At 43.6% G+C, this 18553-nt stretch overlaps 1 protein-coding gene across 1 annotated transcript in view; it reads right to left on the bottom strand.

Moving 5' to 3' along the window:
- The window catches only part of SLIT3 (slit homolog 3 (Drosophila)), a 939392-nt gene that overhangs the window by 162399 nt on the left and 758440 nt on the right, over positions 1 to 18553 (bottom strand). Inside the window, exons 9-10 of the mRNA XM_006864834.1 lie at positions 14782 to 14923; positions 3181 to 3252 (exon numbers count right to left, since the gene is read on the bottom strand). Coding sequence (XP_006864896.1) covers positions 3181 to 3252; positions 14782 to 14923 — 214 coding nt within the window. The remainder of the gene's footprint in view (positions 1 to 3180; positions 3253 to 14781; positions 14924 to 18553) is intronic.

Here is an 18553-nt window from a genome sequence, read left to right as displayed (position 1 = left end):
TTCCATTGGGTCACCTCTCTTTGGAATGGGCACAAATACCAATCTCTTCCAATCAGTCACCCAGATAGGTGTCGTCCAAATTTCTTGGCAGAGATGAGTGAGTACCTCCTATGCTACCTCACTTTCTTGAAAGATTTCAATTTTTATTCCATCAATTCCTGATGCCTTGTTCTTTGCCAATTCCTTCAATGCACTTTGGACTTCATCCTTCAGTATCATTGGCTCTTAATCATATGCTACCTCTTGAAACAGTTGAACATTAACCATTTCCTTTTGGTACAGTGACTCTGTGCATTTCTTCCATCTTCTCTTGATGCTTTCTGCATCATTCAATAATTAAAAGCTTACTAGGTTGCTTATTAAAATGCAGCCACAGAAAATCTGTGGGTAGTGGGGATCTTCATAATTAACAACTCTCTGGGTGAACCCACACAGGTAGTCTCTGAATCTTACTTTAGTTCACTGTTTCAGAATATCATCAATCTCAAGACCCAGCCTAGTTCCCTGGATGATCAAGAAGAAATAGTCTTTCTAGAATGTGCAGAACAGATATGGAACCTTCAAGTGTCTTCAAGGGCTAGGCAGGGAATACAATGTGTAAACAGCTTGGCTTATGTGATACAACAGCATACTCTGGAGCCCATGAAAAATTGCTCTACCTACCTATAGAGTATGTAAATGAAAGAACTCTTAATCTACTATTTTGGCCAAACAACCCAGGGGTGGCTTCCAGATGTCAGCGCTTAAAAGTTAACCATCCCTAGAAGGCCAAGAGGTCTTCCCATTGTCTTCTGCTCTCCCTATGAATGACTTCTCTACCTTGACACTGTTTTTATACTAAGGTGACATTAAGGACAGGTGAGACAAAACCACTTACTGGTGGGTATTTTTTTATTTTTTAAAACACAAGATTGGGATTCACACTTAGGGTTTGAAAATCCATTCTTACTAAGGACTTCACTTCTCTCAAGCCATTACACTTCAGTCTGGGTTTCTGAAATTCTATTAGTTGAAAAAATTTCAACTCTTTCCTACCACTATCCCCTTAGGGGAGGAGGGGGAGAGGGCATCATAATAAATATCAGTAGCATCAAGAGTGATCAAAAATTAAATTCACTTTCCAGGTCATGACTGAGAAGGTCTTATGAATTTTGAATGCACACATCATGGCGACTCCAATCGGATGGAGAAAGGACAGTAAAACATAGCCAAGCTTTAAATTACCCGGACTTCACACACAAAAAAATTAGAGCAGTAACTTAAATCATGCAAGAGATATAGGTTGGGGCAGTGACTGAACTTGTCATTTCTCATTGAAATTACTAGCTGGCTGTATAATCAAGCTGGGCTTTAAAATTGAATTGGGGCTGGGGGAAGGTTGGCAGCGCTTGGAGAGCGGGCTGGAGAAGCAAGACACCACGAGATTAACTGTACAAGATTTTAAATATTAAGGCCTAGTCTTGGTGTGGCACTGAACGTTAATGCACTGGACTGCAAAGTCAGTTTGAACTGCAAGGTCTGCGGTTCAAGCTTACCAGCCGCTCCTCAAGAACCCTATACAGGGTTGCTATGAGTTGGAACCTACTCAGTGGCACTTAACAACAACAACAACAACATATTTATACAGCTATTCCAGCAGAAGTACATTCTTAGGGCTGGCTCATTTTGCTGAGTTTTCCACATCTGGAATTGTACCAGGAGGGAATCTTATTTGGTTTGGATATCCAGGGAGATGGGATCTGAAAGTAAAGCCTACCAATGCCACTGTTTCACTGGGATGTTTATTTTCAACATAAAAGGAACCGGCAGATACTTAACCTCTTTAATATAGGCCCTTCCACTCAAGGGAAACCAATGAATCAGCCTGGAGTGAGAACAAAACACAGGATCAAGTTCATGCAAATAACTACCCATCTTCTCTCTCTTCCCTCTGTGAGGGACTAGAGAGAGGGAGCGAACAAAATGCAAGCAGCATGGTGATGACTTTGACTATGACAAATGATTTCTTACCCGAGAAGAGGGAAAGGAGTCTTACTCCAAACTCTTAAAATCTGAGAGCCATGCTGGACCTTTTCTGAATCCTACTAGCCTCCCTTCAGAGTACCCAGCTTCTGAGAGATTCCCAGAACTGTGTTCCTGCTCATCAGGTCATGAGGATGATGATGATATTAGAATGCCTGGGAAGAAGGCACTGATGTAATGATGCATGCTGTCAATGGCTGATGTGGTAAGGAATTCACAGTGCAGGTATGATGGGGCGGCGGTAATGTATTGCTCGAGTGCAGACATTGAATATAATCATGGCCAAGTCCTATGTTGCAGGAGAATACGAACCCTGTAAGGTAACTTGTATCACTTAAAATTAAATATAAAGTCCTCATCATGGTCTAAAGGTTCTATGTGATCTAGTCCCTGCCTATTTCTTCCTTCACTCTATCCACTCAAGCCGCACGTTTCCAACAAACCTCCACATACACTCCCTTTGATATGCTCTTCTCCCACTGCCTGGGACCCTCTTCCCTGGGAAATCCTCGTGACTCAGTCCCCGCATTCAGGTCACCTGTGCATAGAGGCTTTCATTGGCAAATCCACCTAGAATGTTCTCCCATCATCATTATTTGTTCCCTTTTCTTCCTTTGTTTTACTTTTGTGGCACTTACCACTTTCTGGTATTTAATGGCCTATTTTCTGTGTTCTCCCACTTGACTGTAAGCTCAGTGAGAGCAGACTTTGTTCTCATTCACTGCTGTGTCCTCTGGGCCTGGCTTAGTACTTGGCACACAATAGATGGCAGATATTCAGTATGTATTTGTTAAGTGAATGAATACTCTGTTGTAGGGTTGCTGGTAACAGTGGTGTAGATGGATGCTAGACTAATGATAAGTCTTCACTGTAAATACCTAAGTCAGGAGACAATAAACATGGTGATAGGGACTATTTAGACCAATTCATCTCCACTTCCACTGACAAGATTACTTTGCTCTGGTTGGAGAGACCTTAGTTCTACATGTCTAAGTCCACACTTACTACAATCTAAAGGGCTACTTCTAAATCTTACCTCCCAATCTTAGGAGAGAATTTCAGGTCTGAAACAGGAGACACATGATGCCACTACACATGCCGTTATTACCCCAACACACAGAAAACTTTTGGGCTCATTTCTTTCCAGGGGAAACTTACATTCGCTTCAGTTTCTTGTACTGGACGAAGGCTCCTGCAGGGACTGACTTGATGGAGTTCTGTTCCAGGCGTCTAGGAAACAGAGCAGAGAAGAGTCAGTTACATGTGGCACTGTGGGCTAAAGTATAGGTCTGCAAGATCAGTTTGAATCGCAAAGTTGGCAGTTCAAACTCACGAGTCACTCCCTGAAAACCCTATACAGGGTTGCTGTGAGTCAGAACCGACTTGATGGCACTTAACAACCAAAACAACAAGGAACAATGGTTCCTCTCATTACAGGGCACTAGTCCTGGTTGCAGGAGACAAGGAAGCCTGAGAGTTCATGTTCTGGTATCTAAAGCATCCATCCATCCAAAGATCTTACTCCTTTTTAAAAAAAGCTACAGAAAGAGACCTTCTCCTTGAGGATTCATGACCCTTGCTTATTGAAAGCTTCCTTTGGAAGCAACCATTATCTGCATAAAAACCTTTAGGAAGTTACCAGAGTTCCATAAAAGCATAAGGATAAAGAGAAGCAAGAGTCAAAAGAGAAGGGCCACAGGCCAGCCATGCCCATCTGTCATGGAGCCACGTCATAAATTATGAAACCCTGCTAATTATGAAACCCTGTGTAGGCTATGAGTCGGAACCGACTCCACGGTACTTAACAACAACAACAATGGATTCTAGGCAGCAGAAATGTCTGTTTCTGATTTCATGGCTGGACTTTACAATGAATTATTCTAATATGCTGGAGAAGCAGTCTTAAAGTCTTTAGGCTCCCAGCCTCACATTCATTACACTGCTCCTTGACAGCCTGTAGGACCAGAGGTCCTGACTGGACCACCCTCCTGGGTTACTACTGGAATGTGTGGCTTTATTCTCTCCTGGAGTTTCCTTGAAATGTTTCCTTGTACTCTGAAATGAACAAGAGATTCTGTAGGCCTGGGGCTCAAAACTTCCTTGGAAGAGACGGAGCCCTTGGGGAGTGAAATGAGCATTTCTGTTCTCTAGTTTTTCATTCCTCAAATGACTTCCCATCACCATGAACAGGTGTGGTGGGAAGCTGGCGTGAGAGGGAGGTTGGGTTCTCGATTAAGGGTGATGAATGATGCCTTGGACCAGGTGGAGCACTCAGCATCTGATCCTCATCCATTTCCCTTCTCTCCAAGGTGTGGATCTTTTCATCTCCTCACTAGGAATGGATGCTCCCCAAACCCTTAGCTTGGAAGACACAGAAAATGTGTGTGTGTGTTGGGTGTCTGTGTGTGTGTATGAAACAGAAGCGATAGAGGGGAAGACTGGCTCCCTCCTGGGCTACATCTAGTGGATGCACATTCTGGCTGGGATGGGACCATTCGTCTTGAAGAGTAATCCCCGCTGCAGAGTGGGGGAGACAGTCGTATTAATTTGTGCCTCTGCGATCTCATCTTCATTGGGGGAGCAGAGTATTTGTTACTGGAACCGCTAATGGAGCAGTTTGCCAGCAATTTTCCCATTTCAAACAACATCTCGGCTGCTAATGTGGAATGGTTTGTCAGGCCTACCCATAACACAGACAAATCACTCTCCAGGCAATGGAAAGGGGCGGGGGAGAAGAGGGGAGAGAGAAGAGGAAGGGCGGGTGAGGGGAGGCAGGGAGCATCAGGACAGATCATTCTTGGCTGCCGGATGAATAGAGTCTACAAATGAGACTGCCACGGTCCATTAACAATGCCTTTGTGCCCTGCTGGAGGGGACTGGGCAGGGTCTTTTGCAGGGAACGTGGGCACAGGGTGGCTGGGTAGGCCTGGCAGACAGGGACCTGGCTGACAGGCTCACAGTGGACCATGAAAGCTGGCCACATGATCTCAGAGACTGTAGTCTACTGGACACAGCTATCCACAGGGGCAAGCTGCCTTGACTGAGAAGTTCCAAGGACATTCTTGTTTCCTAGCTGGGCAGAGCACTCAGCAGGGATTTCTCGGCCAAGTCAGCAGCTCCAAGGATTTCTAGAGCTACCAGTCAGGTGGCAAATGCTCATTGGGGATCCTGTGATTCACCTGCCACTTTGGCAAGGGACATAAATTGGATGATGCCTCTGGATAGAGCCACTGTCTGGCAGGATGACAACCTGCTCAGCTTTTAAAAGAGGATCCGCTGCTCCCAGTTGCAGGCCAAGAAACCATGCAAGTCAGATCAATGTTGGGTGTTTAATGTCTTCTGGCTCTCTGTGCAAGGCACCCTGGTGGCACTGTAGGACAAGCACTGGACTGCTAACCACAAAGTGGACAGTTCAAATTAACTAACTGCTCTATGGGAGAAAGACGAGGTTGTGTGCTCCTGTAAAGCCTTGGAAACCTACTTAGGACCACTGTGAGTTGGAATCAACTCAATGGCGGTTGGTTGGTTTCTTTCTGTGGTTCATAATCAGTTAGTTTCCATTTTAGTGATGAGTGGAAGAGCTAAAGATGCGTAGGAACTTTAACTTCAAAGGAGTTTAGTCATCTGGTGATAGAGGGAGGACAACCCAAGACAATCCATCTTGGGCCATCACAGAACCAAATTTATATTGTTTTCCATGTTTAAAAGAGTCTGATTGATAGCTACTATTTTTCTTAATCCTTAACATATAAGGTAAACTGCACTGGCTTTGTTTGGAAAATGGAACTCAGGATCAAACAACCTGTCCAAAGTCAAAGAGCTAGGATGGTGCCTCTGGTTAGAACTGAGGACTGTCTGTTTCCATCTGCTAGTCTCACTGTTTCTGTCTCATTTTGAAGACAAAGAAGCTGAGGCCCAGAGCCTAAAGTAACTTTCCCAAAGTCACAGAAAGTTTTGCAGGGTTAAGACTGCAGTGTTGATTCTGATACATCATGCAATTTCTGCAGAAGCAGGTACTCAGTCTAAAGGCTTTAGGAGTAGAGGGAAGATAGAATATAGATGTGATGCTGTGGATTATGAACAAAGGGTTCAAAGCTTAGCTTGCTAACCTGGCAGAGACATCACTCTGTGTCCTCATCTGTCCAGACTTGCTCACTCTGGGGAATGGTTTTGGTCTCTGCAGTTTCCCAGGATCTGATGTTGCTTTGGTTACTGGCTGAACATCTAACCTCTTATGAAGTGCCATATCCCTGGCATGCTTTGAGTTAACCTTGCCCAAGGTTGCATCAGAGATTTGTCTTTTAATATAAATAACAACACTAAGACCTAACATATATTAAGTAAGCAATTACTATACGTCAGGCAGTGGGCTAAGAGTTTTACATAGATTATCTCACTTACAATTTACATCTCCATGAGGCAGACTTACATTGAACATGAGAAAATTGAGACTTGCAGAGATTAGGTCACTTGTCTAACTTCACAAAGCCAGGATGAGCTAGAGCTCGGGCTCAAATCCAAATTCATTTGATCCTAAAGCCTGAACTCTCCATCAGCAAGCTTTACTGAATACCCTTTGGAGTTGCGATAACTCCATCCTTTGAGTCACTACCAGCCCATGACCAAGGAAAATGGCCATTCTGTCAAGAAAGGAAGGAAGGCTGTTTTGTATATACACAAATGTGTGTGTGCATGTATGTATACGTGTGTGCATGCATGTTCACACACAAACCCTCTATGTAGCAGGTAACCCCTGCGAGGTTTTGCACAGAGCTTAGCCATGCAAACTGGAAAAAGGATTCAGTGCTCCACTCTCCCAGTGGAGAGAAAAATCAGTGTAAAGGGCAAAAAAGCAGCATTAGCATCAGCACAAACTGCCAAATTTAGGGACGTGTCTGAAACCAGCAGCTGTTTGAGGGCTCCCTTAACTGGCAAATGTGTCTTTCTTTGTCTGGCAAACATTCTTCAGGCTGAAAACTGATTTAATAGAACTAGCATAAAAACAAACATACAAATCAAACATCTGAGCATCTTTCTGCACCAGCAAAAACAATGCGGACATCTGATGGGGATTTCAGTCATTTGCTCTCTGTATTGATTTGCCCCAGTTCCTCGGGTGCTTCCTTAATGATCTGTCATTTGCAAACATGTGACTGAACATAATATATTTCTAGCAATATCTAAGTCAACATAATGCCAGAAAGAATGGCAGGGCCACAGTTACTGTAGGCACCCAGCTGCGAGTTCCTCTATGAAGAGGCTCGGGAACCGGGATCAAATATTAATGATGGTGGTGGTGATGATGGTGATGAAAATGGTGATGATGATGACAGCTGCCATTTATTATGGGCTTTTTATATATCAGATCCAGTACCTGTCACACACTGGCTCATGTTATTAATTTTCAACAGGACTATGAAGGAGGCATGACTGTCAACACCCCCACTGTATGGATGAAGAAATCATGGTACACAGAGGTTAATTTGCCTAAGTGATGTTAGATAGTAAATGGCAGAATCTGAACTTGAACCCAGGTTGGTCTGACTCCAATGTCCAAGTGTTTAGCCCCTGAGGTATACTACCTCCTCCAGAAGCCACCTTGGTGGTACTCAACAATGATTCTGAACTCTTTCCCATCTTCCTTAGTTTCCCTTTGACTTGTGAATTTTTGATAGGACATCCAGAAAACGCCAACTTTATCCTTCCCCAAAGCCATCCTGTGCCATTTTGTGGTGTCCAGACAACAGTTCAAAGGTTCAGTCCCTGCTGCCTTTCTATGCCTGCAATAGGGCCATGGGGAAGTTTCCCCTCAAGGTTCCACTTCTATGACAGCCCCTTTCTGACATCTCTTTTTTGTCTTAACCTTTACTCCTGGAGGTTCTTCAGAAGGGCACTGAATCCTAGACATCACAGCTGAGTTTTTAGTTTATATGGAAAGATGAGGAATGGAGGCCATAAGCCACACCTAACCTGTCTTCAGAACACCTGGCATCATCTATAGAAAACAGAGGTGCAGACACAGAGCCAGGTTTGCTACTTTTATTTTACACAAGTGCCCAGATTCCTACAACACAGGAACCCCCCTCTCCCCACTGCCTACCATCATATATATATATATATATATAAAAGAATGAAGAATGAAATGGGAACTTAAGACTAACTCATTCTATGATATCACATATGTATACATGCACATACCTGTTTTTGCTTTGTAGATTTCTTTCAATACATTCTAAACATTGGAGCTCAGTAGGCTAAGCCCTGGATTGCAAACCACAAGGTTGGTGGTTCGAGCCCACTAGCTGCTCCTTGGGAGAAAGACGAAGCTTTCTGCTTCCCCAAAGATTTACAGCCTTGGAAACCCTGTGCAGGATCACTATGAATCAGAACCAACTTGATAGCACACCATCACAACAGTAAACATTGTGGTAACTGTAAACACATTACGTAATTTAATCTTCATAGGAAACCTTTAGGTAGGTAGTATGACTTCCATTTTGCAAAGGGGGAAGCTGAGGGAGGTGCCCAGAGAGGGAGGCGGAAGTGTCCTTCAAATGCAGGATTGTTTACTCCAAGTCTTTATTCCTAACTATTCTGCTGCCTGATCTTTTCTGTCCTACTTGGACCATCTCCACCCCATCTCCTTGCCTTCCACGTGACAAAGCCCTCAGAACTCCTCAAGAATCATGGATATAGGGGCTCTTCAGAACCCTCCAGCCTTTTCATTCTCTTTGCTGTTTTCTTTTTTAGCCAACTTCTCCCCTTCAATTCCTTGTCATTGTTCTTAAGTGCTGTCGAATCAGTTCCGACTCATAACAACCCTGTATAGGGGTTCTGAAGAGTAGCTGGTGGGTTTGAACTACTGACCTTGTGGTAAGTGGTCCAGTGCTTATCTTATAGTACCACACCAAGACTCCCTGGTAACCAGTATATATAAAAAGAACAAAACAAAATATAGCTGCCTTCAAGTGAACTCTGACTCATGGAGACTGCAGGTATGCCAGAGTAGAGCTGGGTTCCACAGGTTTGCAGTGGCTGACTTTTTAGAAGCACATCACCAGTCCTTTTTCTGGGAAGGCTTGAACCTCCAACCTTTTAGTTATTAGCTAAGTACATTACTGTTTGAATTACCCAGGGACTCCAGTATAATGGGGAAATATTTGTTTTTGTTAAACAAGTGACTCCCTCCCACAGATAAACAATGGGATTGAAGTGGGGCAGGTGGAAAGTGGGGTTACCTTTTCCCCTAGATGCTTTCACATATGACTTTTAACCTCATCCACAGCCTGAGATTGAATAATGCGATGTAAGAGGGAAGGAGCAGAGGGGAGGTGGGGTGCTCTAAGTCCATGTGGTCCCTTTGGAATCTTGAGGACCCAGAAGGGCAGTCTGAAGATCACAGAACAGAGGCGTATGCAGGCCTCTGGCTCTTCCCAGGACCCTTTGCTGCTGGAGTCTAAAGCCAGTTCCAGGAAACACTAACTAAGCACTAGTGGGCATACTGCAGCTGATGGAAGCTCAAGCTTGAGGAAAATGTGCAGTGAACCATATCACATTAAGTTCTTTAGAAGGAAGTCATTTTTAGGGGGCTGACTTCTGCTATGTGGGGAACCCAGCACATACAGTTCTGAGCTACTTTGACTGTGAAAAAAAATCTAAGAGAATCAACCAGACTCTTTGAGAAATGCCCCACCTACAATGTTGGGAAGTGGCGAGCCCTTTCCAGGTTAGGGTGCCTTGTTGTTAAGTGTTTAGAGTCAGTTCAGACTCATAGTAACCCTGTATAGGGTTTCCAAGGAGTGGCTGGAGAGTTTGAACCACTGACCTTGTTGTTCAAACTGACCTTGTAGTCCAGTGGTTTATACTATAGAGCCAATGAAGGCTTGAGGGGGAGTGGAGGTTGAAGGCTGGTAAGGGGTCAAGTAGCCCTAAGAGAAAAGTACGAATTTGGACTATGTGTCATACGTATTGTTGCAGTTAAATGCCATCAAGTCGGCTCTGACTCACAGTGACCCTGTATAAGATTTCAAAGGAGCAGCTGGTGGGTTTGATCTGCCAACCTTTCAATTCAAACTGACCTTGTAGTCCAGTGCATTATCCTACAGAGCCACACCAGGATGCCAGACCATAGATAAGAGGTGGCATTCTTGATATTAAAAGAGAAAGTAAAATTCAGATGTCTTTGGGATGGCAAACCAGGCACTTTCTATTCATCCTGGGGCTTGTCCTGCAGTTTCAACTCTGTTGTATTTTTTTCTTGTTTTTCAACATCCCCCATATTGCTCAGAGGTTGCACTTTAGCTATTTTAAACACTTTAGATGGCACAAAGGTAAAGTGCTTGGTTGCTAACTGGAAAGTCAGTGATTCAGGCCCATGCAAAGGTTCCAGATGAGTAAACACCTGGCTATCCACCTAGAAAACCCTATGATACAGTTCTGTGTCCTACGGGGGCACCATGAATCAGAATTGACTTGATGGCACACTGCTGCAGACGAATGCACATGTCCCAGGTGTGGGCTTGGCTTCTGAAGGCGGCAAGTAGGTTTCCTCCCCAGAATCTCTCTTTCATGTCATGACCATAGAGACGTGCCTCATCTCTAATTTCTCAGCTTTATGTCACAACAGAAAGAAGGCAGCAAATGCAGCAAGTGAGGAAGAAGGCCCAGGAGGCCATCTGTAGGCTGTAAGCAGGTGGTGAATGTGGTTGTGTGCCACCAAGTCGGTTCAGACTTATAGTGACCCTGTATAGGGCTTTCGAGGCTGTAAATTCTTTTGGGAGCAGAAAACCTTATCCTTCTCCCGCAGAACAGCTGATAGTTTTGAACTACTTACCTTGAGGTTAGCAGCCTGATTTGTAACCACTATGCTTCCAGAGTTCCATATATATATATAAGATCTGCCTTCCAATGGTCATCATTTTGTAATATACAGAGCATTTTTAATGACAATGATAATAGAATAAGAATGTCCATGAACTCACAATAAAGGATACCACTTTAACTGAATGGTTTTGTCCAATAGAAAAATTCATTCCTATGCTCTTATTTTTCTTACTTTATCTCCATCAGCAAAAAGTCAGGAAATAATTGAGTAATCTTTTAGTAATCATTACCCCAGCTTGTCAATGCACCATTTAAAATTCAATATCAAAACATGAGTCCTGAGTGCAGGCCTAGCCTGCCCAACATAGGCTGTGCTGTGATATAGGTCTCTGTGATTTTTCTCTTGCAGAGACTTGAGCTGTCAGCCTGTGAGGTTCAAATAGATGAAGGAATAGACCCAGAGCTCTAGATTAAAGGATGTGGGTGGGGGCCATTAAGTATAGCTGGACTACAGAACGCTTTCTTCAGAGTGTGGGTTTTAAAACAGGCCAGGGTAAGTCTCTGATTGTCAATGAATAGAGATAAAATCTGGAAGATGGAGAAAGAAATGAGGCAGGGCAGTAGAAAGGAACAATCGATGGGACTATAAAAGGAGATGAGTGTGTGGCAGAAACCCTGTGTCTCGAACACTGATCTACCCTGGTATGGAAGGACAGGGAAGGATGGAGCTATCTGGGTAGCCAGATAGAACAAGGCTATCTGGGATAGAAAAAGAAATGGGGATGAGAAGCGAAGAGGAAAAGCCAGGCTTGAGGAGAAGGAGGAAAATGGATCAAGGGAGGGAAAAAATAATGAAGGAAGAACGGTGAAGAAAAGAAGAAACAGCAAGGATAGGACTAAGGAGAAATATGAGCAAGAGAGGTAAGTGAGTTCTAAGCAAATTCCCTGGAAAGAGGGGATCTCAAAGCTACAGCAATGGATCAAGAGGTGTGGTAGAGAGTTACAATAAGACATGAAGTTGACTCATTGTTGGTACCGGACTGAAAGTTAGACTGAGGATGGAGTGAAGATGAACCAAAGCCATAGAAGGTATGGGCATAAGGTAAAAAGGTCTTCTCACTGACCAGCGGCAGTAGTAGGGAGTATGGGGAGGTATGGATTGTGCTCCAGAAAAGAAAGCTTAGAGGAAACCAAAGAAAAGCTGGCAGAGCAGATAGAGAAAGGAGAGGAAAGAGAAGCTCCATTATTATATCTTATATCCTTATATCTCCCGCAGAGTACACTAAAGTCCTTAGAACAGCCCTATGGTCTAGCCTCTCATTACCTTTCTGAGTTTATCTACTAGCACTCTCCCCTTTGCGCCCTTTTATTTACTGCACTTCAGCAACAAGGGTCTTCTGGCACACCAAACATACTTCCACGGCAGGCCTTTGTACTGTGTTTCCCTCTACCTCTAACACTCTCCCCCTCCAGATCCTCTTGCTGTTTTTATCTCACCCACTTCAAGTCCTTTCCTTGCTTCATTTGACTCCTAACACCTTCTAACATATCTAATTTACTTCCTTTGTGTATGTGTTTAGTGGTGTAGGATAAAGCACTGTACTGCAAGGTTGGTTTAAACCTCAATGTCAGCGGTTCAAGCTCGCCAGGGTTGCTATGAGGTGGAATCAACTCATTGGCACTTAACAACAACAATTTACTTACATATTTTGTTTATCTCCATCCAGTAGAATATAAGCATTGTAAGGGCAGAGATTTTTTTTTTAAATGTTTTATTGTGAGTTATGTGATAGTTTACATGGAGAACATTAGCTTTACATTCATCCTATCGTATATCTTTCATTGCCATGGTTACAATCCCCTCCATGCATCATCAACCAACCAAAGGGTATACCCTGCAAGCCTGGCCCCCCTCCCCCGATGGTTAGCACACAGCAACCCGGCCTCTCTCTCTGGGTCCAAAGCCCCCAGCCAAGGGCAGAGATTTTGTCTAATTTGTTTATTTGTGTCTCTCCATAGCTCAGGGCAATGATTACAACATATTAGACTGTCACCATACACTTGTTGAATGAATGGAAAAGTCAATGGACCATCTGACATAATATAGTCCCTAAGGACAATGTGCTACATCCTACTTTGATGAGTAGCCACTGGGATCTCAAAAGTTCATGAGCGGCCATCTAAGGGGCAACTATTGGTCTCTCCATGTGCTGAGGAAAGAAGAATGATGAAAACTGAAGTTGCTTGGAATCAATTAGTCCAATAGACTAATGGAACATGTGAACATCAATCTCCATGACTCTGAGACGAGAAGAATTAGATGATGCCTAGCTACTACCACCAACTGCTCTGAAATGGATCACACTAGGAGGTGCCGGATAGACTGGGAGACAACGTGGAACAAAACTCAAAATTGTTTTACAAAGACTGATCTTACTGGTAAGAAAGGGACTGGAGGCACCTGAGACTATGGCCACCCTTCAGGACTCAAATGGAACTCAACCTCGTGGCCCGGTTTTCAGCCAAGTGCCAGGTAGGTAGGTATATAGGGAGGACAATAACACTAGTAAGCTATGCTCACCAAGGAATGGTCAGCTATTCAGGATCAAAAAGGCAATATTTACCTAAGGACAAAGTTCAGTAGGGTTGGGAAGGAGGGTGGAATCAAAATAAGAACCCCTGGGAAGAAGTAGAATAAATATGATTACATGGAGGGGACTGGAATCATTGAGATGAAACAAAGTGTGTGATTTGTTGAATGTAAAACATGATCTTCTCTGTAAATCTTTACTCAATTCACAATAAAAAGTTTCTAAAAAAACAAGGGCCATCTGATTGGAATGAGTTGGGGATAGAAGAGGCATGCACAAGAGGACATGAACCAGAGAGGTGAGGTCACCATGAGCCTTTTACTTGGATGGGCCTTATCAAGTGATGTTTTCAGTTGAAGGTCCCATCTAATGCTATTTTTAATAAATCCATCCAAAGGTGAAGCTAGAAAAATTAAAACAATAGTTGTTCTTAAAGAGTCACATGTACCCTCTAGTTAGCATCTTGAGTTCCATGTTGACTGACTCTGTACTCCATCTAGAATCAGAACACTGGTCATTTTCTAACGTATATGGGACTGAACTATGCAGCGAAGCCAGTTCTATGGTTTTGGATATGTGTATACACACATAGAAACACACAATCCTCTCTCTTTACCTAGAGGACAAAATCTGATTTGAAATGATTAGAAGGCTCAGATCCTTTCTCAGTTAGTGGTAGTTCAGCCTTCTGACCCTTCCCTCCTCTTCCTCCTTCAACACTTTAAAGAACACATTCCATGTGCCAGGGATTGTATACAAGCATTTCACATGTAGTACTTCATTTAGTTTTCAAAATGACCCATTGAAAAGTAATACTATATTTATCAGATTATTATAGATGAGAAAACAAAGGGTGAAAGTGGGTAACTATATACTCTAAAGTCATATAGTAAATGGTAGAGCCAGGATAAAAAGGCAGTATAGTTCTAGGGCAAGAATTGGTGAATATTTTCTGTAAAGAGCCAGGTATCACATATTTTAGACTGTGTGAGGCATAGGTCCCTGTTTCGGCAACTCAGTCCTGCCTTTGTAATATGAAAGAAGCCACAGACAATAATACATTAAGTCAGTGGGTGTAGCTGTGTTCCAATACAGTTTTGTTGACAAAATAGGTGGTGGTCCAGGGACTGTCATTTGTCGACTCTACTCCAGAGTCTACGCTCAGTACCACTGTGCTATTATATTATACCCCAACGCCAGGCTCCCTTGACAGAGGGCAAAAAGATTCCTGACTGATTTTAACCATCAGCTCTAAGAGCGCAACAACCTGCCAACCTGGTGGGGGACCAGTTGAGACAGAGAGGTAAGCTCTTCAGGGACAGAGGGGTGGCAGATGGGCACTTACATTTCGACGATGCCCTCTGGCAGGTTGGCAGGGATGTCCGTCAAGCCCTTTCCTCGACAGTCCACAATGTTGTTACTGCAAGTGCAGGCTGAAGGGCAGGAGAGGGAGTTGGCATTGCAGGACGGAGCCTCTGACTGGGGGCCTGTAGGGCCAGAACACAATGGTCAATGTATGTCGGTGCCAGTGGCCACCTGGTCCTCTGTGCCCTTTAACCAGCTTCCCAAGGAGACAGCAATATTGGATCCACTATTTGAAAGAAAAAAAAAAAAAATTATTCCCAGAAGACATCTCTCCTCACCTGGGAGACATGGCTGTCACTAGCTAAACATTTAGCAAAGAGGAGTGATTCTGACCTTGACCTTGCTATTTCTGTATTCTTCCACCTGTTCTGTCATCCCATCATCCTGTTCTTTCAGAAAAGAGGAGCTCTCAAGAGTCGACCTTGCATGGAAACATAGCACTGGAATCCAAGGAACATACACTGGGACCACTCTCTCTGAGAGCTGGGTGTCTAAATGGCACTTTAGGGGTTTTGGTTTTTATCTGGTGATTGGATGTTGACTGTTTATATACCATCAATCATTTCCCTGGCGACCGAGGCCCTTACAGCTATTAAGAAATGGCAAGAAAGCAGTAAGAAGTGGCAAGAAAAAAAGTGGCAGAATTTCTCCACTTGGGGCATTGATGCTGTCAAAGTGTCAAAGCAGCCATCAGCAGTGACACCCAAGACATTTTCCAACAGCTTTTAGGTCTGGAAAGCATGCATATAAAATGTGTTTCATTAGGAAAATGGCAAATTAAGTTACATTTTGGGGAGAGCTCTTAATTTTGTTGGAGGTGAGAGCTAGAGTGAATTTAAAGCAAAGTGACAAACCCCCCAAGAAAATGACATATAGGGAGCCTATTTAGAAAGGCAAATATAGAGAAACATCTATATTACTTAATGAACTTAAGATTCGAAGAGATGCTAAGCATCTTAATCACTTTTTCCCGAGTGGTCACATCAAATCCCTAATTCCAGAAGTAAATTCAAACATTTTAAAGACATTGTAAAATTTCCATGTAGAACTCCTTCCTCAAAATCAAATAAGAATCTTAACCATGTGGCTGGTTTTTTGAAATGTAGATGTTGGGGTCTAAAAGGCCAACCCAAAGGCCCCCTAGATCCCTCATCTCAACCCTGCTGGATCCAACTAGGAAGAGTTATTTCAGTGTTTTCCTAGATCTTCCTTCCAGGGCAAAGGGCCCAGGCTAAAACCCAACTCAGCCTAACTTTGCAAACCCCTTGAATGCTTAGACATGGAACCTTTGGCTAGTAGCTCTCAGATACAGATTAAACATACAACATAGGAAATGTCTGCTGAGGAAAGCTTGTTTTGGTTAGGCCCCAGTTTACTGGAGAAGCTGAGTATGGGAAGCCAGAGCCAAGTCCAGCCACAGTGGTTGAATTTGAGAACCAACCAGGACACAAAGTAAGACAAAGTAAAGAAGGACCCCTGTCTCCCCGTTCAATGGTCCCCAGGCGTGTGGGTATTCTCTCTGTAGGGGCTCAAATGGATATCAACCCAATGATCTCACTGACTCAAAACAAAATTCTAGACCTCCTTGAATACTTGAAAAAGTATTCTTGCCCACAGATCATGGAAAACCTCACAGAATAGATGACGTACTGGAATGTTTAAATCCCAGTTGGGAACAGCCTTCTAGAGATACAGCTGATACTGGTTTTGTTCCAAATTGGGAAAGCCTTCCAATGTCTAAGAAAAACAGCAACACAGGGGGGCAGACTGTATGAGTCTCAGATTAGGGACTAGAGAATGTTATAGCTAGGGGTATGGGCTCTGGTGTCCCACCACCTCAATTTGAATCCCAGTTCTATCTTTTCATTCTTATTTCACTGTTCCACAATTTTCCCCATCACATTTCATATTATACTTATTTCTTAACATGACTTGGTTATCAAGACAAGCAAAAGTTAATGCAGTTAGGTATTTAGAACAATGCATGGTGCACAGTGGAGTCCTGGTGTGGCACAGTAGGATAAGCACTGGACTGCTTAACTTAAGGTTGGCAGTTCAAACCCACCAGCAGCTCCTCAGAAAACCCATACAGGGTCATTATGAGTTGGAACTGACTTGACGGCACTTAACAACACGGCGTAAAATAAGGGATTAATCATATTGTTGTTGTAGTTAGTGCGATCTTGTTGGTTCCGACTCATAGAGACCCTGTACAGGGTTTCCAAGGCTGCAAATCTTTGAGAGGGTACAAGGCCTCATCTTTCTCCCATAGAGCGGGCTTGAGCCACTGACCTTGTGGTTTGCAGTCCAGTGCTTATCCTACAGAGCTGTTGTTAAGTACTGTCAAGTTGGTTCTGATTCATAGTGACCCTGTATAGGTTTTCCAAGGAGAGACTAGTGAATTTGAATTGGTGACTAGCAACCTTGTGTCTCAAACTGACCTTGCGGTTCAGTGCTTATCCTACAGCGCCACACCAGGTCACGTTAGCTGCTGTTATTACTACTGTTACCATTAGGCCTACCTCTGCCACTACTTAGCTAAGTTGTTGTTAAGTGCCGTGGACTCGGTTCCGACCCATAGTGACCCTGCATAGAGTTTCCAAGGAATAGCCGGTAAGCTTGAACCGCTGACCTTCCAAGTCCAGTCATTAACCCACAGCGCCACACCAGGACTTCAAGACTTTAGAAAAGTCATAGTACCTCTCTGACTGTTGTCTTTTGTTAACCATCTCAACAAATCAGGGGTCAGGATAGCATGATTTCTGAAGTTCTGGGACTAAACACAAACTACTGTTCTTAGGAAACTAGAAGCAGACAGAGTAAGATACATACCAGCATGTTTCCCTCCTCCATGCCTCCATTCCTCTTCTCTGCAGGTGACAAAGAGGAACCACAGTGTGCAGGGCTCCCATCCAGAGAGAGAGAAAGAGAGGAAAAAGGAGAAGGGAAAAGAGAAAGGAATGGAAAGAAACAGCTAAGAGCAACTGGGTTTTAAATGTCAGGGCTTTTGAAATGCAGATGAAACTCCCCAAAGAAAACTGCCCTGCACATCAAGGAGATGACAAAAACCAGGGAGAACTATTGCACCTTCGGTTCGGTTCGGGAAGCTCAGGGGCCCCACGCAGGACTGGTGTCTCAGCTCTTGTATCCCATCCACAGTTGGATGGCAGGTGTAGGAAAGGGGGGTTTTAGAAGAAAAACAGTATATTCAAGGGCTCATATCGGCAAGAGGACAATAAAATGAAGTGTTTTCAAATGTGTGCCTTTTGACATCCATGCTTACATTCATTCAGACCAAACCAGACCCCTTGGTGTGGCACTACAGGGGCAGAACTGGACTGCTAACCATAAGGTCGACAGTTAAAAAGTCCTTGAAAACCCTATACAGGGTCTCTATGAGTTGGAATAATGGCACTTAACAACTATGGATTCCTGGTGTGGCACTGTGGGCTAATGCATCAGACTGCAAAGTCATTTGAACTACAAGGTCAGTGGTTCAAGCTCACCACCTGCTCCTTGGAAACCCTATACAGGGTCACTATGGGTCATAATTGACTTAATAGCACTTAAAAACAACAACTATAATAAACCAGACTCTGGTTGCAGCCTCAAATCTCTCTGGGACCTAGCTGGGACTCTCACAGGATGGCTGGGGTTTTGTTGACAGTATGCACTACATTTGTTGCCAAGTTAAAAAAAAAAAAAAAAAAGCCTTTAGAAGATGCCTGAACCAGGTCACTAACAACACCTTT

The sequence above is a fragment of the Chrysochloris asiatica genome, unplaced genomic scaffold (genome assembly GCF_000296735.1).
Source record: "Chrysochloris asiatica unplaced genomic scaffold, ChrAsi1.0 scaffold00071, whole genome shotgun sequence".
Lineage (NCBI taxonomy): Eukaryota > Metazoa > Chordata > Mammalia > Afrosoricida > Chrysochloridae > Chrysochloris > Chrysochloris asiatica.
This window is presented reverse-complemented; position numbering and strand designations above follow the sequence as displayed.